Here is a 23,422-nt window from a genome sequence, read left to right on the forward strand (position 1 = left end):
GCGGGACTCACCAGCCACCTCCCCGGCGCCACAGAAGATGCCGGCCAGGGGGACCAGCTGCTTGGCCTGCGGGCCCAGGCGGGCCGTGAAGCCGACGCTGGCGCCGTACACGCCGCTGTAGAAGGACAGCTCCAGCCCTGCAGGGACAGCACAGCACGGCGCAGGGCAGGTATCAAGTGGGCGCTCGTCCAAGGCTGCAAGCTTCTCACCAAGACTCTCCACAATATTTAGCGTATGGCGTAGCGCATCACATGAATTAATCAAATAAATGTAAACAGTTTACGATACAAACATTAATTATGCATGGACGTATGTTCCGTCTGTGCAACTAAATGAAAGGCAGTTTGTTTTATGCCATACGCGTTTCGTATTTTTTATTTATGAACCATCTTGAGTGGCAGCTAATACATGTTTGTTTTTGCATTTATAATTAATATATTATGTAGTAGTTACAAATATGTTGCTATGTTAACTTTTCTCGCGTTTTTTCTCTTGTTTTTCGGATTATAAACAACTTTAGTAGTACAAGTTTCGTGAGGTTAAATTATCCTTTGGTATTGCTTACGATTTCCAACGTTGCTAGCCCTCGTGTGTGATCCTTGAGACGTGTTCATTCGGTCGCCACACTACAGCATTTTTTTCAACCACGTTTATTACAGTGCATCACTTGCATTCCTCATTGTGTGATCAACATGTGTTTTTACTGTGTGTAGTGTTGCCAACTGTCGCTATGTGTTTATCTTTCGTCTTTTGTATGTTTGTTTGATATTTTTGGTTTGTTGTGTGTGTGTGTGTGTGTGTGTGTGTGTGTGTGTGTGTGTGTGTGTGTGTGTGTGATATTTGTTGTGAGTTTGTGGGGAGGGGGGGGGGGGTGACGGCGAGAGAGAGAGAGAAGGGAAGATTCAGTAATTATTTATTGTGGTTATGTTTCACATTTCTGTTAGTTATTGTTTCAGTGGCTAATATGATCAGTAATGAGTTACTGCTCATATCTCCATGGACTCTGAAGCAACTAAGGAACGATAAAAAACAGAAAAATTACAATTAATTATGCATATAAAACACATAAGTCACATAATAAGAAAAAAGTATCGACACAAAAATTCATAAAGTATTTAAACCACAAAATATACACGAACACGGCTATAGCCGAATGTCCATATTGATGATATTGATAATTATACATTTAACAAGTAAAAATCAAATGCAGTTGGTTTAATGGTTTTGTAGCGAAAATGTTTTCTTTCACTATCATCCCGACAGAAAAAACACAGTGTGGGGTCCGATGAACTTTGAGACGAATCGATTTTACCTCTGTCAACCCTATTGTCACCTGAAAATTGTCATCAAAAACTGCAGGAATATGTAATTTGTAGTGCGGTGGTCCACCGTCTTGCTGTCAAATGCGACTATTTTGTGCCTAACTCAATAACAACTTCTATTATCATTTCAAAATACATTTCTGCAGTCACGATCCCTTCGAAAAAACACTCCTTTGCTGCACATACGAGCCCAAGTCGTAACTCCAGGGGCAGTGAACTCCTCCTCAAAGTCAAATCATGGATTTTCAGAAGACGAATGCGCGTAGTTGTGTTCGCTGACTCTTCTATTAAACTTAAAATTTGCTTCATCGGACCACAGGATTGTTTTGTATGAATTAAAATCACTTTCACTGTGAATCACTTACCACTCTCAGAAGTCATGTTAAACTTCTGTCGGAAAATCGTAGTTACTTAGGAGTTCTTCTTTCAGATTTTTTAAACGAATGTATATGCAACGTGCAACAGTTTTCTTCAGTAGTTACTAACTTTGGGTGACCGGTGCGTGGTAATTCAGCTAAACTTTAAACCTCCAGTTTAATCTGTAGGTAGTTCGTTCCCTGAATAGTGGCTGTGTGTGTGGAAACTTTTCAACGGAATATCGCCTAACATCTTCATAATTACGATCAAATTTCGACCACATCTGTAGAACAAACGCCGGCCGCTGTGGCCGAGCGGTTCTAGGCGCTTCCGTCCGGAACCTCGCTGCTGCTACGGTCACAGGTTCGAATTCTGCCTCGGGCATGGATGTGTGTGATGTCCTTAGGTTAGTTAGGTTTAAGTAGTTCTGAATCTAGGGGACTGGTGACCTCAGATGTTAAGACCCATAGTGCTTAGAGCCATTTGAAGCATTTTGTAGAGCAAACACGCGCTGTTCTTTAGACAATTTTCTGTTGATGATGCAGACTTTTCACTCGTACAGTGAATGTACAAATGATGCCAAGGCCCAGATTTTCAATTATTAATAACAAACCAGTTTTACCAGCATTCTTTAAACAAATTTCGTTGTGCAAAGGTTTCTCCATTTTCCAGTGTGGGGGACGTTAATTACATACCTAAAATTTGATCATGGACAGAAGTGTGCAGCGATTAACTGACTTATGGCGCGCCCGGTATTCTACTGCCTTTTCGGCAACTTTGCGTTCAGGAGACTAGTTAAATGACAGAAAGAATGGCTCTGAGCACTATGGGACTTAACATCTGAGGACATCAGTCCCCTAGAACTTAGAACTACTTAAACCTAACTAACCTAAGGACATCACACACGTTCATACCCGAAGCAGGATTCGAACCTGCGACCGTAGCGGTCGCGCGGTTCCAGACTGAAGAGCCTAGAAGCGCTGGGCCACACCGGCCGGCTCTGGTAAGGAAACAATTGCCCAGCAGGAAGCATCTCTAGAATGATGAAGTTGTTATTTTCCAAGTCGAACGCTTCCTGAACAGCCGAAATAGGGACTTCTGCTACCAAGGTCTACGCCAAGTAATCCGTCATTGCGAAAAATGTTTCTCACTGAAAGGTGAATATGTCAAACAGTAACATCTTCACCCAATTTTGTCTTCAAAGCTTGAGTTTTTTCTAGGTGATAATTAAAACTATATGACTACCCGTCATATTTAATTTTGGTGAAGCCTTTAGGTACATTGTTATTAGCGTGACCTTATAGAAAATTATTTAAGCACGTCGAGGAAAGGAGAAACAGTTATCAGTGTCTGGCCAAAAGTATCCAGACACCTGTATGTAATTCAGATGCCCTGAGACTGTATAAGAGGGAGGAAGTATTGTGTTGTCAGTATAGAAACAGAATTAGCAGAATGCGCCGATCAGGAGGGATCGGTACTTCAAACGTGGACTAGCCATTGGATGTCGCCTGAGTGAGAAATCCATCAGGGACATTTCAGCCCTTGTAAAGCTGTGCAAGTGGACTGCTGCTGATGTGACTGTGGAATGGCGAGGGAGCAACCACCTGAAGCAGGGTCAGGCAGACCCCATGTCCAGATGGACAGGAACCGTCGATCATTGAGCATGATATCAGCTGCAAAGTGCTAGCAGGAGTCTAGCTAGGACAATGACTGCATGCAGGGAGTTAAAAACTTGGGAGTAAAATAGTCGAACAGCTCTTCAATAAGCCACACATTTATTTAGCCAGGGTTAAAAGACGCTTGAGGTGCCGTAAAGAGTGGGTTGGGGTTGGGTTGTTTGGGGGAAGAGACCAAACAGTAAGGTCATCGATCTCATCGGATTACAGAAGGATGGGGAAGGAAGTTGGCCATTCCCTTTCAGACGAACCATCCTGGCATTTGCCTGGAGCGATTTAGGGAAATCACGGAAACCCTAAATCAAGATGGCTGGACGCGGGATTGAACCGTCGTCCTCCCGAATGCTAGTCCAGCGCGCTAACCACTGCGCCACCTCGCTTGGTGCGTAAAGAGTGACTCCGCTGGACAGTGGATGATTAGAAATGAGTGATTTGGAGTGATCAATGACTCTATAACCTGTGCCAGGCCAATGGAAGGGTTTGGATTTGGTGAATGGACGGAGTCGCCTGCCATCATCTGTAGTGCCAACAGAGAAGTAGGCAGGAGGTGGTGTTACGGTAAGAGAGTGGTTTTCTTGGTTAGGCTGTGGTTCCCATATTGTGATTAAGAAAACACTAAATGCAGAAGGAAGGATATGGACACAGTCTACAGCATTGTGTATTGCATACAGTAGCTGTAACAGTTCGCAGACCATGACTAATTCTTTCAGCATGATAATGCACTATGTCATAAAGCAGCAACTGTTAGGCAGTAGTTTGTTGAAATGGATTGTACTGCCCAGAGTCCATACTTTAACCCAGTAGAAAATCTTTGAGATGAGTCAGAAAGTCGACTTCGCTCCAGACCCCATCGTCCGACATCACTACTCAGAAAGTCGACTTCGCTCCAGATCCCATCGTCCAACATCACTAATTTCTCCAGTTTCGGCTCTCCAGCAAGAATAGGCTGCCATTCCTCCAGAGGGATCAGGACACCTCATTAAGTGCTCACAGTAGAATTCAAACCATCATAAAGGCCAAGGGTGGACAGACCCCGTATCGGAGCCCACTGGTAGGTGGATACCTTTGATCAAATTTTTGGCAATAAAGATAGTATTGGTACGAAATGTCACAGAGGCATGTCGGCGGGACTGCAGGTGGCTTACCGGAGTAGAGGAAGGTGAGGGCCAGGAGGCGCATCTGTGGCGTGGCGGCGAGTCGCAGCGCCCCGCGAAAGGCGTCCATGGGGCCGTCGGGCCCGCTGCCGGCGGAGGCGTCGTCCTCAGAGGCGGGGGCGGCGGGGGCGGGCCGCAGCGCCGCCAGCATCGCCAGGCCGACGCCGCACACCCCCGCCAGCACCCCGAACACCAACCGGCGAGTCGACCGGGCGATGCGCGCAGCGCCCGAGAACGCCACGTATACGAACAGGTTGCCGAAGAACATGCTGGAACGCACGGGCCGGTCGTTCAGTCACCTCCACTTGGACTGTCTGCAGCTGTTAGGAAGTGAACTCGAACAGCCTCGCAGTTCGTGTTTTTGTGAGGAATTGGCGGTATTTAACGTAACTATTAAAATACATCTACGAGGGCAGTTCAATAAGTAATGCAACACATTTTTTTTCTCGGCCAATTTTGGTTGAAAAATTCGGAAATTTCTTGTGGAATATTTTCAAACATTCCCGCTTCGTCTCGTATAGTTTCATTGACTTCCGACAGGTAGCAGCGCTGTACGGAGCTGTTAAAATGGCGTCTGCAACGGATGTGCGTTGCAAACAATCGGCAGTGATCGAGTTTCTTTTGGCGGAAAACCAGGGCATCTCAGATATTCATAGGCGCTTGCAGAATGTCTACGGTGATCTGGCAGTGGACAAAAGCACGGTGAGTCGTTGGGCAAAGCGTGTGTCATCATCGCCGCAAGGTCAAGCAAGACTGTCTGATCTCCCGCGTGCGGGCCGGCCGTGCACAGCTGTGACTCCTGCAATGGCGGAGCGTGCGAACACACTCGTTCGAGATGATCGACGGATCACCATCAAGCAACTCAGTGCTCAACTTGACATCTCTGCTGGTAGTGCTGTCACAATTGTTCACCAGTTGGGATATTCGAAGGTTTGTTCTCGCTGGGTCCCTCGTTGTCTAACCGAACACCATAAAGAGCAAAGGAGAACCATCTGTGCGGAATTGCTTGCTCGTCATGTGGCTGAGGGTGACAATTTCTTGTCAAAGATTGTTACAGGCGATGAAACATGGGTTCATCACTTCGAACCTGAAACAAAACGGCAATCAATGGAGTGGCGCCACACCCACTCCCCTACCAAGAAAAAGTTTAAAGCCATACCCTCAGCCGGTAAAGTCATGGTTACAGTCTTCTGGGACGCTGAAGGGGTTATTCTGTTCGATGTCCTTCCCCATGGTCAAACGATCAACTCTGAAGTGTATTGTGCTACTCTTCAGAAATTGAAGAAACGACTTCAGCGTGTTCGTAGGCACAAAAATCTGAACGAACTTCTCCTTCTTCATGACAACGCAAGACCTCACACAAGTCTTCGCACCCGAGAGGAGCTCACAAAACTTCAGTGGACTGTTCTTCCTCATGCACCCTACAGCCCCGATCTCGCACCGTCGTATTTCCATATGTTTGGCCCAATGAAGGACGCAATCCGTGGGAGGCACTACGCGGATGATGAAGAAGTTATTGATGCAGTACGACGTTGGCTCCGACATCGACCAGTGGAATGGTACCGTGCAGGCATACAGGCCCTCATTTCAAGGTGGCGTAAGGCCGTAGCATTGAATGGAGATTACGTTGAAAAATAGTGTTGTGTAGCTAAAAGATTGGGGAATAACCTGGTGTATTTCAATGCTGAATAAAACAACCCCTGTTTCAGAAAAAAAATGTGTTGCATTACTTATTGAACTGCCCTCGTACATCTACATAAGCACGCTACAAGCCACTGTGAAATGCATATCAGTGGGTACCGTGTACCATGTACCACTACTAGACGTTTCCCCTTCCTGTTGGACTCGCAGCTACAGTGAGGGAAAAACGACTGTCGATATGTCTCCGTATGAGCCCAAATTTCTCGTATCTCATCTCCTTACATGATTTACCCATATCTCTGTTGTAGACCTCTGCGACGTGAAATGCCCGGTATGCGATGATGTCACGGCTGTTAAAACTTTCCACTCCTGGAACGTTATCGACTTTACGTCCACGGACGAGTGGTACGTTTTCCCATCCGTTACCTTGCTGCATGGTATCACTGTTGCTAATAGTAAAGTTCAGAACTCCACGACAGAAAACTGATGGACCATGCAGGACGACTTGTGCACCTACATAGTTCTCCATATTATTAGCAATATTGTCTATTGCTTTATACACTGTAAGGCGCGTACGCCTTCTTCTCCTCCTGTAAAATCGTGGCATCTTCTGTGTGAGCGGTCCAATGTTGTTGCTCGAGCGGCTGCACGAAGACTGAAGCCTTCTTACCAGATTCATTACTTATATAGACAAAGCTGTTGCATCCTTGAGCCCCTGGTTCTCGATGTACACTTGGCGGTTCTCGGCTGACGCTGGTAGTCATAAATTTTCTAAGTCCGAAGTCGGATGGATATCCCGTACGCGTTCTGTAGTAAAACTAGCAGCACGCGTGTCATTTGGCTTTTCATGTTTGTAAACACAGAGCGAGAAGCGATCGGCGGTTGCGTAATGACCAAGGTCAACGCTCACAAAAAGTATCTCCCATGTGGCTGATGTAATGGCTTTGTAATTTATTTTTTATTATTTGGTATTTTCTACATCTACATCTACATCTATACTCCGCGAGCCACCTTACGGTGTGTGGCGGAGGGTACTTATTGTACCACTATCTGATCCCCCCTTCCCTGTTCCATTCACGAATTGTGCGTGGGAAGAACGACTGCTTGTAAGTCTCCGTATTTGCTCTAATTTCTCGGATCTTTTCGTTGTGATCATTACGCGAGATATATGTGGACGGTAGTAATATGTTGCCCATCTCTTCCCGGAATGTGCTCTCTCGTAATTTCGATAATAAACCTCTCCGTATTGCGTAACGCCTTTCTTGAAGTGTCCGCCACTGGAGCTTGTTCAGCATCTCTGTAACGCTCTCGCGCTGACTAAATGTCCCCATGACGAATCGCGCTGCTTTTCGCTGGATCATGTCTATCTCTTCTATTAATCCAACCTGGTAAGGGTCCCATACTGATGAGCAATACTCAAGAATCGGACGAACAAGCGTTTTGTAAGCTACTTCTTTCGTCGATGAGTCACATTTTCTTAGAATTCTTCCTATGAATCTCAACCTGGCGCCTGCTTTTCCCACTATTTGTTTTATGTGATCATTCCACTTCAGATCGCTCCGGATAGTAACTCCTAAGTATTTTACGGTCGTTACCGCTTCCAATGACCTACCACCTATGGCATAATCGTACTGGAATGGATTTCTGCCCCTATGTATGCGCATTATATTACATTTATCTACGTTTAGGGAAAGCTGCCAGCTGTCGCACCATGCATTAATCCTCTGCAGGTCCTCCTGGAGTACGTACGAGTCTTCTGATGTTGCTACTTTCTTGTAGACAACCGTGTCATCTGCAAATAGCCTCACGGAGCTACCGATGTTGTCAACTAAGTCATTTATGTATATTGTAAACATATTTTACAGGAGAAGAAGGCGTATGCGCCTTACAGTGTATAAAGCAACAGACAATATTGCTATTAATACCTCTAACTACTTTGGTGCACAAGTCATCCTGCATGTCCATCTGTTTTCTGTGGTGGAATTCTGAACTTTACTAATAACAACAGTGATACCCTGCAGCAAGGATGGGTATCCGTAGCCCTCGTCCGTGGACCCAAAGTCGATAAAGTTCCAGGGCTCGAAAGTTTTAATAGCCGCGACGTCACCGCCTACCGGACATCTCACGTCGCAGAGGTTTACAACAAAGATATGGGTAAATCATATTACCTGTCAACCATGCCCTTAGTTCTCAGGACCAGAAATCATCGTAAAATAAATGAATCGGAATCTGTGTCAGTGCAGGTTAAAGGTGCTGACAATTGTAAAGAAATTAAACTCGTCGCTGACCTTACCCATTATTATAGAAATTAAATAAACTCTTTCCTTTCCCTTAGTCCTTTCAAAAAAGAATACCAAATAATAAAAAATAAATTACAAAGCCACTGCATCAGCCACATGGTGAGCGTTGACCTTGGCAATTACGCAACCGCCTATCGCTTATCGCTCTGTGTTTACAAACATGCCCTTACACGACATGTATATTGGTGGCAGTAAAATCGTTCTGCAGTCAGCTTCAAATGCCGATTCTCTAAATTTTCTCAATACTGTTTCTGAAAAAGAACAGCGCCTTTCCTCCAAGGATTCCCATTTCCGTTCCCGAACCACTCCGTAACACTTGCGTGTTGTTCTAACCTATCCGTAACAAATCTAGCAGCCCCCTCTCGATTTCTTCGATGTCTTCCTTCAATCCGAACTGGTACAGATCCCAACCATTCCAGCAGTACTCAAGAATAGGTCGCACTAGCGTCCAACATGCGCTCTCCTTTACCGATGAACCTTATCTTCCCAAAATTCTGCCAATAAACCGAAATCGACCATTCGCCTTCCCTGTCACGGACGTCACGTGCTCTTCCCATTTCACTTCGGTTTGTGACATTACGCCCAGATATTTAAAAGACACAGACTGTGTCACGTGGGACACTACTAATGCTGTATCTGAAAATTACGGATTTGTTTTTCCTACTCATCCGTATTAACTTAAATTACTTATATTGTCAGTACCTGCGTAAAATAACATGCCACCAGTGCGGAAATGGATTTTCGAAGTGCCCCCATTTGCTGCGAAGTGGCAGCAGCTTCCTTTAACTGTCGTCTGCCGACCTGCGCATTTCGACCATTCTCGTTGCTATTTCTTTACTACATAACGTGGCATTGCAGTCTTGGCGCATGAGAATGTCTGTGCAGCATTGGTAACCAATTCTCCCTCAAGAACGGAAATCATAGGAGGCAGTGATATCAGATACTGATGTCTGGAGCGAAGCCTATATTCTAACTCGTCCCACAGGTGTTCCACAGGATTCAGGTTGGGACTCCGGGCAACTCAGCTCGTTTTACGGAATGTTACTGTACACAGACCACTGCCTCATAGATGTTGCTTTATGACAGTGCGTTATCATGCTGGTAGAAACAACTGTCGTCACGGAATTGTCCCTCGATCTTATGCGGTACACATTGTTGAAAGTGTATTCGCATCTTTTCGCATTCAGCGTTTTCTAGAGGGTAATAAGGGTGCCACAATGAAAGGCTTCTTTTCATGTCTAAGTAAGTTTAAGCAACAAAACTAAAAAAAATCATGTAAACCTAAGTAAGAACCGCTGTATTTTTGTATTAATTCCGTGTATTCTGTTTAAATTGTCTTGTAATTTAAAACTGTAATTAATTCTTGAATGTGAGAGAGCATACAGATGTTAAAACTAGTAAAAGAGAGCAGTTGTATTTTTTAATTGGCAAATAATGCATCAGGCGCAGCGCAACCGGCGACAGCAATCAGATTTTATGCGATCAGCCGCGCCGGTAAGGAGCGCAGCGACGTTTTCCCACGCACGAGGCTTCCATAACACGAAGAAACTGAGGAAATATGACAGTAGAGCTGCCTTCAGCTGTCTACTTGTATACAAACACGAGCGGCATCTGGATCGCTCTCTCCTGAGGACAGCTCTCTACTGATGTCTCCGCTCTTGTCGATCGCTCTCTTAATGATCGCTCTCTCGAATCATTTTGTAACAGCCAGTTGTGCTTGACAGATATTTTCAAGATGTGTAAAGTACACACGTCAAAAAAAGTTTTGCATCACTTCATTTCCGAGAGTTCCGGAACCTGTACAGAAAATTGGAATAGAGATCAACATAAACATCATTTCCGACCTTTTTATTGCTCATCAGAACCACACATTGCATGTTCTACCACCATACAGAGAGAACGTCAGAGGTGGTCATCCAGATTTCTGTACGCACCGGTAGCTCTAATACCCAGTAGCACGTCCCGTTGCATTGACGCATGCCTGTACTCGTCGTGACATACTATCCGGAAGTTCATCAAGTCACTGTTGGTCCAGATTGTCCCACTCCTCAACGGCGATTCGGCGTAGATCCCTCAGAGTGGTTGGTGGGACAATCTATCCCAAGCAAGTTCGGTAGGGTTCATGTCTGAAGAACATGCTGACCACTCTAGTCGAGCGATGTCGTTATCCTGAAGGAAGTCATTCACGAGATGTGCATGATGGTGGCGCGAATTGTCGTCCATGAAAACGAATGCCTCGCCAATATGCTGCCGATATCGGTCTGAGGATGGCATTCACGTAACGTTCAGCCGTTACGGCGCCTTTCGTGACCACCAGCGGCGTACGTCAGCCCCCCATAATGCCACCCCAAAACAGAAGGGGACCTCAACCTTGCTGCACTCGCTGGACAGTGTGTCTAAGGCGTACAGCCTGACCGCGTTGCGTCCAAAAAGGTCTCCGACATTTGTCTGGTTGAAGGCATATGCGACACTCAGTGGTGAAGAGAACGTAATGCCAATCCTGAGCGGCCCATTCGGCATGTTTTTGGCCCCATCTGTACCGCGCTGCATGGTGTTGTGGTTGCAAGGATGGTCCTCGCCAAGGACGTCGAGAGTGAAGTTGCGCATCATGCAGCCCATTCCGCACAGTTTGAGTCGTAACACGACGTCCTGTGGCTGCACGAAAAGCATTATTCAACATGGTGGCGTTGCTATCAGGGTTCCTCCGAGCCACAATCCGTAGGTAGCGGGCCGCGCGGGATTAGCCGAGCGGTCTCAGGCGCTGCAGTCATGGACTTTGCAGCTGGTCCCGGCGGAGGTTCCAGTCCTCCCTCGGGCATGGGTGTGTGTGTTTGTCCTTAGGATAATTTAGGTTAAGTAGAGCATAAGCTTAGGGACTGATGACCTTAGCAGTTCAGTCCCATAAGATTTGACACACATTTGAACATTTTCGTAGGTAGCGGTCATCCAGCGCAGGAGTAGCACATGTGCGGCCTGAGCGAGACATGTCATCGACAGTTCCTGTCTCTCTGTATCTCCTCCATGTCCGAACAACATCGCTTTGGTTCACTCCGACACGCTTGGGCATTTCCATTGTTGAGAGCCCTTCCTGGCACAAAGTAACAATGCGAACGCGATCTAACTGCAGTATTGGCCGTCTAGGCATGGTTAAACTACAGACAACATGAGCCGTGTACCTCCTTGCTGGTGGGAACGACTGGAACTGATCGGCTGTCGTACATACATACTCCGCAATCCACCATACGGTGCGTGGCGGAGGGTACCTCGTACCACAACTAGCATCTTCTCTTCCTGTTCCACTCCCAAATAGAACGAGGGAAAAATGACTGCCTATGTGCCTCTGTACGAGCCGTAATCTCTCTTATCTTATCTTTGTGGTCTTTCCGCGAAATGCAAGTTGGCGGCAGTAAAATTGTACTGCAGTCAGCCTCAAATGCTGGTTCTCTAAATTTCCTCAGTAGCGATTCACGAAAAGAACGCCTCCTTTCCTCCAGAGACTCCCACCCGAGTTCCTGAAGCATTTCCGTAACACTCGCATGATGATCAAACCTACCAGTAACAAATCTAGCAGCCCGCCTCTGAATTGCTTCTATGTCCTCCCTCAATCCGACCTGATAGGGATCCCAAACGCTCGAGAAGTACTCAAGAATAGGTCTGTAAGTAGGCTGTTTAGCTTTTTATGGTGGTAACGCCACGTAGTACTCTGTATGTAAATCACTAGCTGTGCTGTGTGCAGTCTGTGGCTGGTGGGCATTGTTGAAATAGTTGCTATTGTAGTGTTGGGCAGTTGGCTGTTAACAGCGCGTAGCGTTGAGCAGTTGGAGGTGAGCCACCAGCACTGGTGGATGTGGAGAGAGAGGTGGCGGAGTTTTGAGAGCGGATGATCTGGACATGTGCCCATCAGAGATAGTAAATTTGTAAGACTGGATGTCATGAACTGATATATAAATTATGACTTTTGAACACTATTAAGGTAAATACATTGTTTGTTCTCTATCAAAATCTTTCATTTGCTAACTATACCTATCAGTAGTTAGTGACTTCAGTAGTTAGAATCTTTTATTTGGCTGGCAGTATTGGCGCCCGCTGTGTTGCAGTAGTTCGAGTAATGAAGATTTTTGTGAGGTAAGTGATTCGTGAAAGGTATAGGTTATTGTTAGTCAGGGCCATTCTTTTGTAGGGATTGTTAAAAGTCAGATTGCGTTGCGCTAAAAATATTGTGTGTCAGTTTAATGATGATCAGAATAAGTGTTGTGTACATAGTTCCGCGTAGTCAGCGCGTACACAACTTTCCCACTAGAGCGCGCCCCGCTAAGCACAACAGCGCAGGCGCAGCGCTCGTCCGTCTCCACACTACGAGATGGCGCTGCCTTAGAGACGGACCAAATTCTGCTTCCGCCGATCCGCGTATAAATATGTAACGCAGCCAATGAGATTGCTGCTAACGTAGAACCTTTTCTCCTCACGCATCACACTTGCGCAGTGATACCTGAACGCACGAGGTATTATAACGAGTTTACAGACCTTCGATTAGTCAATCTGCATTTGTCTGCACCAGTCTGCACCAGTCTGCACCAGTCTGCACCAGTCTGCACCGGTCTGCACCGGTCTGCACCAGTCTGCATTTGTCTGCACCAGTCCGTACCAGTCTGCATTAGTCTGTGCCAGTCTATAGTCAAGTTTCAGTCTGCACCTAACTAGATTATCATATTCCTGTACATAGCCATGAAGATAAATGAATAGACACTTTGCCAAGTATCAGAGGTATGTGAGAATAAGATTAACGTACCAAGACAAAAGGAACTTCAGATTGTCAATTGTAAACAGCATCCAGGATCAAGTTTATAATGTCTATGCTTTTTATTATTTTAATAAATGTGTGTGAAAATTAATCAAGTTCTGTTTAAAGTTGGTCACCGTCAATCTGCTACTCTAAGCGTGCAAGTGGCATTTCTATCGTCTGACCTAACGGCAGAAGATAAACACGCCACAATAAGACCACGAGACATATTGCTGACACTCGCCTACTTCGTTAGAGCAACAAGTCAAATAATCTGATGGTGTGTGTACCGAAGGTCTTACAGTACGCACACCACAATAAGTAAAGAGAGAACGTCTGAGTACGTTCAGTTTTTACAGTAATTCAATAATTTTTCTAAGTGGTCGTATTAGTGTTTTATAAGCGGTCTCCTTTACAGATGAACCACATCTTCCCAAAATTCTACCAATGAACCAAAGACGACTATCCGCCTTTCCCACAACTGCCATTACATGCTTGTCCCACTTCATATCATTCTGCAGTGTTAAGCCCAAATATTTAATCGACGTGACTGTGTCAAGCGCTATACTACTAATGTAGTATTCAAACATTATGGGATTCTTTTTCCTATTCATCTGCATTAATTTACATTTATCTACATTTAGAGTTAGCTGCCATTGTTTGCACCAATCACAAATCCTGTCCAAGTCATCTTGTATCCTCCTAGTCACTCAACGACGACACCTTCCCGTACACCACAGCATCATCAGCAAACAGCCGCACATTGCTATCCCCCCTATCCAAAAGATCATTTATGTAGATAGAAAACAACAGCGGACCTACCACACTCCAGATGATACCCTCACCCCCCATGAATACTCACCATCGAGGACAACGTACTGGGTTCTATTACTTAAGAAGTCTTCGAGCCACTCACATATTTGGGAACCAATCCCATACGCTCGTCCCTTAGTTAGGAGTCTGCAGTGGGGCGCCGAGTCAAACGCTTTCCGGAAGTCAAGGAATATGGCATCCGTCTGATACCCTTCATCCATGGTTCGCAAAATATCATGTGATACGTATGGGTGACTGGCCACTTTTGACCAGATAACGTTTACAGGATGGCCGCCAGTATTTTTTCGCGCGCATTCTAACATTCTGCGTGGTGTCTGTTTGTTCTAAGTCGTGTCTCGCTACCACTTTCGCGCAACAACGCTCTTAGCGTGTTTTTTAGCGAATTGACTAGTTTGAACCTGGGATCTGTTGCTGGTAAGGAGACGCCAGACCACACATGACATGTAGAATTCAGAAGAGTTCAGTGAGACTAGCGATGATATAATCAAGTACTTAATGATTTGAGCGTCAGCTCCACTGCACTCCCTGTAAAAGAATCTTAATACTAACTAAATTTAGTGGAAGGGGTTCAAGGCTTTCCTATTTTTAAATAGCTGGTAAAATAACGTTGAAAAATCAGTTAAGTTTACCACTGTAATTTTTATTCTACTCACAAAACATTGTTTATAAATCGCACCATTGATAAAAGGAAATATTTTAATACAGATGATAAAAACCAACTGCGTTCAACAAAAATGTGAACGAATATTCCCTGAATGGGTTTCCAAGTTCTGTAATGGATCGAAGGATGACCTATGCCATATCACATCTATAATCTAGGTTTAAATTAATTTTCATAAAAGAGAAAACTATCAAAATGGTCTACAGTGACCCTCAATTATCTTTAATTAATTATTTAACTTGTAAATTAGAGTGGCTGATGTGGCTTCTCAATAATTATATAACAGAAAAATCATCGCGTTTCAGATCTTAACTTTGAAACGCGTATGTATTTAGTACAGCAATGGCCAGGCATGACAGAATCTCTGACCAGAGAGTTATTTATCGTTGCTAGTCTGCACTTGACCACGCGAGAGTTCAGTTGCATGTAGGGAGTCGGCAGTTGCGGTTGCGGTCGAGTTGCAAGCAGTTGTTGTACGTAGCGGGTCGCGAGAGCATGTAGTTCGTTCGTGCTAGTAGCGCGCGAGAGACAGTCGGAGTTGTGTGTGAGAAGTCGGTGGGCGTCGACATGCGCCTCTGGTCAAGGTTCAGGATGAGGTATATTTTTTAAATAAGGTAATGAAGTAGCATTGCGCTCATCTGATAATGTAATGCATCTTAAGTGTAATTAATTTGTTCAAGAATCGCCCCAATAATAATTTTGTTTTCAAACCAAGCATTTTAACAAAACAAACATTTTATTGAAAGAAAGTTTCCCATGCATTTCCTCAAAGAAAAAGTATACTTAAGTTCAAAGAATTTTTGCGATGCATTTCCTCCAAGCTATGGCGAAAAATAAGAGCAGATGCAATTTTACTGAGGTAAGAACAGGGCCTAAGATCGACATTTCGGTCTATTTGCGTTTTCATTGTCACTGAGATTTCATTTTTTATTGAATTGACTTTCATTTTTGTGGGCAGCTTACATTTGGCTCAGATTGCTATTTCTCATTCATTGTCATTAAATTTTGTTTTTTGCTGGGAGGTTACACTTAGCACGATGTCTATTCACATTTAATTATTTTCTTACATTTTTGTGGGGAGGTTACAACTTCTCGTAGCAAATGTGAATATCATGAGCTTTAATTGACGATCGACACTAGTATTACGAAAAAGGGGATGTAACAGATGAGAGTTCTGAGTGAACCCTTATGCACTCTTATGCGGCATCGTGTGCGTTCATTACCTTGTCGGTGGTTAGGCAGCGTCAGCGGGTGGCGGGCAGCGCAGCTCCACACAGCTCGCCGTCTCGGAAGCAGCTCCTTTCTAACCTCTCCTTACTAAAATTTACCGAAGTTGGTTTAAGAAAAAGGTATCTGGCTGTGTTTTCAACTGATCAATCAGGGTCTCAATGTTAACTTTAAGCTCCGCCTACAAAAATTCTGTCTATCCAATGGGAAACGTTATACTTTTCGTGGTGGGGCAATGTTTTTAATGTTTGCAAATTAACAGAGACGCGTGTAGTCTCACGCTAAAACTTGCAGCTGGTGTGGCCCTTTTAGTATTATCGTAAGATCTATATTGTTCTTCTGGAGGGCTCTATCTTTTAACGTGGGCCGGGGGGGGGGGGGGTGGTCTTGGCGGTCGGCGGGCGATGTGGGTGTCCCTTATCGTAGGGCCTTCTAGCTTACACGACTCTGCTCTCGGCTTCTGTTCTCTTTTCTCCCCTCGGAACTGTGTCTGTTTCACGGTGGGAAGGTATGACATACATTTAGGCGTTCTTGTGTTAGTCTGTGGTATTCCATTTGCTCACTCGTTGATCGTAGTACTTTGGTTAATGTAATGTCAGGATTTATTCGGAGCTATGTGACACACTGCCGGATTTGCTATTATGTCAGGGTTTTCATGGAAGGTGTTGGATTTGCCTGACACCTTACAGCATCATTAAAAAAAGGACTAGTAGGAAAGGGGGGCAGATGGTACTGGTCGGTAGCGCCCTATGCCACTGCAGAGATGTAGATATGGCTGCAGGAATATGGAAGCTGGGACGCGTGTACGCACCTGCACTGCAGCAGCGCCCAGAAGACGGCCGAGTTCCTGGAGACGGTGTCCGGGTCGGAGTTCTGGGCCAGGTAGGCGCCCTGGCCAGTCCAGAGAAGGGCTGCGCCGAAGCCCACCAGTGCAGAGGCGGCGTACAGCAGCCACGTGCTCTCCGCCAAGAACGACGCGATGAACAGCCTGTGACAGCCACAAACTGTACACTCTCCAGGTGTCCGCTCTAGTCAGTCACATCAGATGGAACACTTAGCCGCATGGTTAAATGAGACTCCTACCACGCCTCTGCATGGATTAATGGAGGAGACATTTAGGTACATCTACATCTCCATGGAGTATAATGACTTTTCTGGAGACTAGAAGTCTACACTGTAGGAATCAGCATGGGTTTCGAAAAAGACGATCGTGTGAAACCCAACTCGCGCAATTCGTCCACGAGACTCAGAGGGCCATAGACACGGGTCCCCAGGCAGATGCCGTGTTTCTTGATTTCCGCAAGGCATTTGATACAGTTCCCCACAGTCGTTTAATGAACAAAGTAAGAGCATATGGACTATCAGACCAATTGTGTGATTGGATTGAAGAGTTCCTAGCTAACAGAACGCAGCATGTCATTCTCAATGGAGAGAAGTCTTCCAATGTAAGAGTGATTTCAGGTGTGCCGCAGGGGAGTGTCGTAGGACCGTTGCTATTCACAATATACATAAATGACCTTGTGGATGACATCGGAAGTTCACTGAGGCTTTTTGCGGATGATGCTGTGGTATACCGAGAGGTTGTAACAATGGAAAATTGTACGGAAATGCAGGAGGATCTGCAGCGAATTGACGCATGGTGCAGGGAATGGCAATTGAGTCTCAATGTAGACAAGTGTAAAGTGCTGCGAATACATATAAAGAAAGATCCTTTATCATTTAGCTACTATATAGCAGGTCAGCTACTGGAAGCAGTTAATTCCATAAATTATCTGGGAGTACGCATTAGGAGTGATTTAAAATGGAATGATCATATAAAGTTGATCGTCGGTAAAGCAGACGCCAGACTGAGATTCATTGGAAGAATCCTAAGGAAATGCAATCCGAAAACAAAGGAAGTAGGTTACAGTACGCTTGTTCGCCCACTGCTTGAATACTGCTCAGCAGTGTGGGATCCGTACCAGATAGGGTTGATGCAAGAGATAGAGAAGATCCAACGGAGAGCAGCGCGCTTCGTTACTGGATTATTTAGTAATTGCGAAAGCGTTACGGAGATGATAGATAAACTCCAGTGGAAGACCCTGCAGGAGAGGCGCTCAGTAGCTCGGTACGGGCTTTTGTTGAAGTTTCGAGAACATACCTTCACCGAGGAGTGAAGCAGTATTTTGCTCCCTTCTACGTATATCTCGCGAAGAGACCATGAGGATAAAATCAGAGAGATTAGAGCCCACATAGAGGCATACCGACAATCCTTCTTTCCACGAACAATACGAGACTGCAATAGAAGGGAGAACCGATGTGGTACTCAAGGTACCCTCCGCCACACACCGTCAGGTGGCTTGCCGAGTATGGATGTAGATATAGATGTAGATGTAGATACTCTGCAAATCACATTTAAGTGCCTGGCAGACGGTTCAACGAACCACCTTCACAATTCTCTGTTATTCCAATCTCGTACAGCGCGCGGAAAGAATGAACACCTATATCTTTCCGTACGAACTCTGATTTCCCTTATTTTATCGTGGTGATCGTTCCACCCTATGTAGGTCGGTGTCAACAAAATATTTTCGCATTCGGAGGACAAAGTTGATGATTGGAATTTCGTGAGCAGATTCCGTAGGAATGAAAAACGCCTTTCTTTTAACGATTTCCAGCCCAAATCCTGTATCATTTCTGTGACACTCTCTCCTATATTTCGCGATAGTACAAAACGTGCTGCCTTCCTTTGAACATTTTCGATGTACTCCGTCAGTCCTATCTGGTAAGGATCCCACACCGCGCAGCAGTATTCTAAAAGAGGACGGACAAGCATAGTGTAGGCAGTCTCCTTAGTAGATGTGTTACATTTTCTAAGTGTCCTGCGAATAAAACGCAGTCTTTGATTAGCTTTCCCCACGACATTTTCTATGTGTTCCTTCCAAATTAAGTTGTTCGTAATTGTAATACCTAGGTATTTAGTTGAATTTACGGCTTTTAGATTAGACTGATTTATCGTGTAAGCGAAGTTTAACGAGTTCCTTTTTGCACTGATGTGTATGACCTCACACTTTTCGTTATTCAGGGTCAACTGCCACTTTTCGCACCATTCCGATGTTTTTTCTAAATCAAATGGTTGAAATGGCTCTGAGCACTATGGGACTTAACTTCTGAGGTCATCAGTCCCCTAGAACTTAGAGCTGCTTAAACCTGACTAACCTAGCGACATCGCACACATCCCTGCCCGAGGCAGGATACGAACCTGCGACCGTAGCAATCGCGCGGTTCCAGACTGCAGTGCCTAGAACCGCTCGGCCACCATGGCCGGCTTTCTAAATCGTTTTGCAGTTTGTTTTGATCTTCTGATGACTTTATTGGTCGATAAACGACAGCGTCATCTGCAAACAACCTAAGACGGCTGCTCAGATTGTCTCCCAAATCGTTTATCTAAATAAGGAACAGCAACGGGCCTATAACACTACCTTGTGGAACGCCAGAAATCACTTCTGTTTTACTCGATGACTTTCAGTCAGTTACTACGAACTGTGGCCTCTCTGACAGGAAATCACAAATCCAGTCGCATAACTGAGACGATATTCCATAAGGACGCAATTTCAATACGAGCCGCTTGTCTGGTACAGTGTCAAAAGCCTTCCGGAAATCCAGAAATACGGAATCAATCTGAAATCCCTTGTCAATAGCCTGCGGTTCTACTATTAGTACATCGTGTATCAGAAACAGTATTACAAATGCGCTGGCAACTTGTCGCTGTTGTGGTCTTTTAGTCAGGTTATGCTATGAATTTCCTGTTTCCTCAGTTCGATTCAGTACCGCCTCATTGGTTATCATATCTACTCAGCTTCAGCATTCTTCTGTAGCACCAGATACGAAAACATTCTTTTCTCTTCTCGCCTGATCTGCACTGCGGAAAAAAAATTGTACCCGTGGAAAGACGACGTCGGTTTTGATCCGATGGCGGCATAAGTCACCTAGAGGATGGTAGATGTACTGATAATGTTTTCAACGTCGTCCGCCAACGGATAGCGTAGCAGAATAGCTACCAGAGTGCCATCTGTGTCTAATAGGGAATGTTAACAGGCAGAAGCCTCAATGTGGTGCAAAAGTGAGAAGCAAGCAGGAAACCATGCCACAGTGACGCACTCGTGTTTCCTACAGCCAACAGAGCGAGTTTGGAAGGGGTCAAATGGTGGCCTTCCATTGGCGGGACGGTCTTTCCTGAGAAATACCACGGAAGTTGGACGTGCTGCTTCAGTTGTGCAATGGTGCTGGTGTCAGTGGTCACGTGAACATTCGTATCGTCGTATTGTGAGCGCAGCAATGGCATATCGTACAGCTACCACAGCACATATAAGAGGGATTGTAAGTCCAGACTTGTCGACACGAACTGTCGTGAACTGGTTATTAGCAGTGGGACTACAGGCACGTACACCTCTTTTTGTAGACCCTCGTCGCCAGTTTTGGAAAGGCCTCGTCGCTACTGCTGTGGAGGCCGAGCTGCCACTCTCGTTACGTTTGGCCGAGTTTGTGAGTTCGTGAAACGACTTCTGGTACAATAAACTGTTCAAATCAAATGTGTGTGAATACCCAAGGGACCATACTGCTGAGGTCATCGGTGCCCACACTTACACACTACTTAAACTAACTTACGCTAAGAATAACACACACACACACACACACACACACACACACACACACACACACACACTGTAAGTAGGCTGTTTAGGTTTTTATGTTGGTAAGGCCACGTAGCGCTCTGTATGAAAATCGCTGATTGCGGTGTGTGCAGTCTGTGACTGGTTTGCATTGTTGGATTATTCGCTAGTGTAGCGTTGGGCAGTTGTATGCGAGCCGCCAGCAGTGGTGGATGTGGGGAGAGAGATGCCAGAGTTTTGAGAGGTTGCTATGAGCGGACGATCTGGACGCGTGTCCGTCAGAAAAAGAAAATTTGTAAGACTGGATGTCATGAACTGATATATATATATTATGACTGTTGAACACTATTAAGGTAAATACATTGTTTGTTCTCTATCAAAATCTTTCTTTTGCTAACTATATGCCCCTCAGTAGTTAGTGCCTTCAGTAGTTTGAATCTTTTATTTAGCTGGCAGTATTGGCGCTCACTGTATTGCAGTAGTTCGAGTAACGAAGATTTTTGTGAGGTAAGTGATTCATGAAGCATATAGGTTAATGTTAGTCAGGGCTAGTCTTTTGCAGGGATTGTTAAAAGTCAGATTGCGTTGCGCTAAAAATATTGTGTGTCAGTTTAGTGATGATCAGAATAAGTAAAGAGAAAACTGTCAGAGTACGTTCAGTTTTACTCAGCTGTTTCAGTATCAAATAACGCAGAAGTTTACCAGCACAGTCTTTCTTTACATACAAAGGGGAAGTTTCAACACCCATGCCCAAGGGAGGACTCGAACCTCCGGCGGGAGGGGCCGCGCAGTCCGTGACATGGCGCCTCAAACCGCCTGGCCACTCCGCGCGGCACAATACGCTGCTAAGACAATTACTCCCTGCCGCTATTACACAGCTATGCCCCAGGGTCAGGTAACAGGATAGGTGCACGAAGGTTCTACAACACTCAAATAAATTAGTAACAAAGTCACACAAACGAGTTAAAAAGGTTTACTTATCTTTGTGAGTTGTTGAATAATGAAGTCTGGAACACTGCGTGTAATATAACACAAAAAAGGCCCTCAGTGGCTAAGTGCAAATAATCAGAGGTAAACAGTACACAGCAAATGCAATTTACAACAACTGTCTGTTCACTTCTAAGATTTCACTAACCACAATCCCTGTCTGTCAGCGCTGGACGATGACCTGTAACCAATTAGGCGAGAGCTGCTCTTCTATCTTCCGAGCAGGCTTCTGTCCGCTGTCGTCCGGTCATTGGCGAATTGCGCTCGGCAGGCAACTGGCCGAGGCGAAGCCGATATTTTCAGCCTCAACGCCGCCCGTGGCGCTGGAGGAACTCGCGCAACTGGCTAGTCTATGGCACCAGCACCAGCTCGCGTCTTTGCGCCTGTGGGGCTTTTGCCCTGGCTGTGTCCTGGCTGTGTCTCGTTCGGACGACACAGCACCTCTAGCCCTTCCTCCACTCACGTTACGGCATCGACGTGCACGACTCAACTGGCGTCGTTAGAGGACCACCAGCAATTTGGAATGGCACACCGTGTTCTTCATCGATGAAAGCAGATTCTGCCTGCACGCAAGTGTTGGTCGTTTGGGCGCACGATGTAGGCCAAGTGAGTGCTGTCTCGTACAGTGCATTCGTCCAAGACACACTGGCCCCTCCCGAGGCCTTAAGGTCTGAGGTGCGACAAGCTACAACTCTAGTTAACCTATGGTGTATCTGGAGGGGATGCTAACCATCGTTTGGTACGTGCAGAATGTTGTTGGGACAATTCTTTTGCCGTTCTTGCAACGGGAAGGTGATGTGTCGTTCCAACAGGATAATGCTCGCCGACGCATTGCCCGTGAAACACAACGTGCCCTACAAGAGTTGCAACAACGTCCTGGCCAAAACCATCTCCAGACTCGTCTTCATTCGAGCACAGGTGGGATATGATGGGACGAGAAGTGACTCGTCAACTAACAGAACTAAGCAAACCGGTCGAACAGGCGTGGCGCAACGTTTCCGAACACAGTATTCGCCATATGTGTGATCGACTTGATGCGTTGCCGCCCGTGGAGTTTACACCACTTATTAATATGGGTCTTACAGCTTGGGTCGATACTAGTACCTCAGAACCACTTGTGCTATTGACCCGTCACAGTAGATCTTGAGTGAACTGTAAACCTCTAATTTCTTCCGGCATTGAGTTTAGAAACCACATTTCACTTCAGTACAAGGCTACACTCCGGGCAGTTACTTTCGATGTTAATTAATTGCCCTTTTACAGTAACTCTGTTCTTGCTGTTGCAGGTCTCTACTCCCGCCATCATCAACGATTTTGTTGCCCAAATACCATACCTCATCTTGTATTTTTAATATCTCATTTCCTAAAAATGGTTCAAACGGCTCTGAGTACTATCGGACTTAACATCTGTGCGACCGTAGCGGTCGTACGGTTCCAGACTGTAACGCCTAGAACCGCTCGGCCACTCCGGCCGGCCCCAACCCATTCCCTCTCTACTAGGAATCCAGTTCCTAACCTATACCCATTCTGTTGAAGACAATTCGGAGCATGTTACCATATTTCTTATTGTGATTCTGATATTTAAGTATTTTCTCGAATTCATTTTCCATATACATCTTGTATTCAATATGTTCATCGCTCCCAATATTGTTAAAAACATAACGCAGTGATTTAGTTAATGGGCAAATATACAAGTTTTTTTTTGCCTGAGGGTAGTAACTTTCCTCTGGTCTGAAGAAAATGTTAGTCGGTACATTGTTTGCTGAAGTTCTTGTTATTTGAGCAATTTTCTCCCTGGTCCACCTCCAGTTGATAATCCGATCTCCACATGTGT

General features: G+C 45.4%; 1 protein-coding gene across 1 annotated transcript in view; it reads right to left on the reverse strand.

Moving 5' to 3' along the window:
• The window catches only part of LOC124803143 (UNC93-like protein MFSD11), a 176,189-nt gene that overhangs the window by 47,526 nt on the left and 105,241 nt on the right, over positions 1–23,422 (reverse strand). Inside the window, exons 3-5 of the mRNA XM_047264323.1 lie at positions 16,764–16,940; positions 4,501–4,778; positions 12–137 (exon numbers count right to left, since the gene is read on the reverse strand). Coding sequence (XP_047120279.1) covers positions 12–137; positions 4,501–4,778; positions 16,764–16,940 — 581 coding nt within the window. The remainder of the gene's footprint in view (positions 1–11; positions 138–4,500; positions 4,779–16,763; positions 16,941–23,422) is intronic.

The sequence above is a fragment of the Schistocerca piceifrons genome, chromosome 6, assembly GCF_021461385.2.
Source record: "Schistocerca piceifrons isolate TAMUIC-IGC-003096 chromosome 6, iqSchPice1.1, whole genome shotgun sequence".
Lineage (NCBI taxonomy): Eukaryota > Metazoa > Arthropoda > Insecta > Orthoptera > Acrididae > Schistocerca > Schistocerca piceifrons.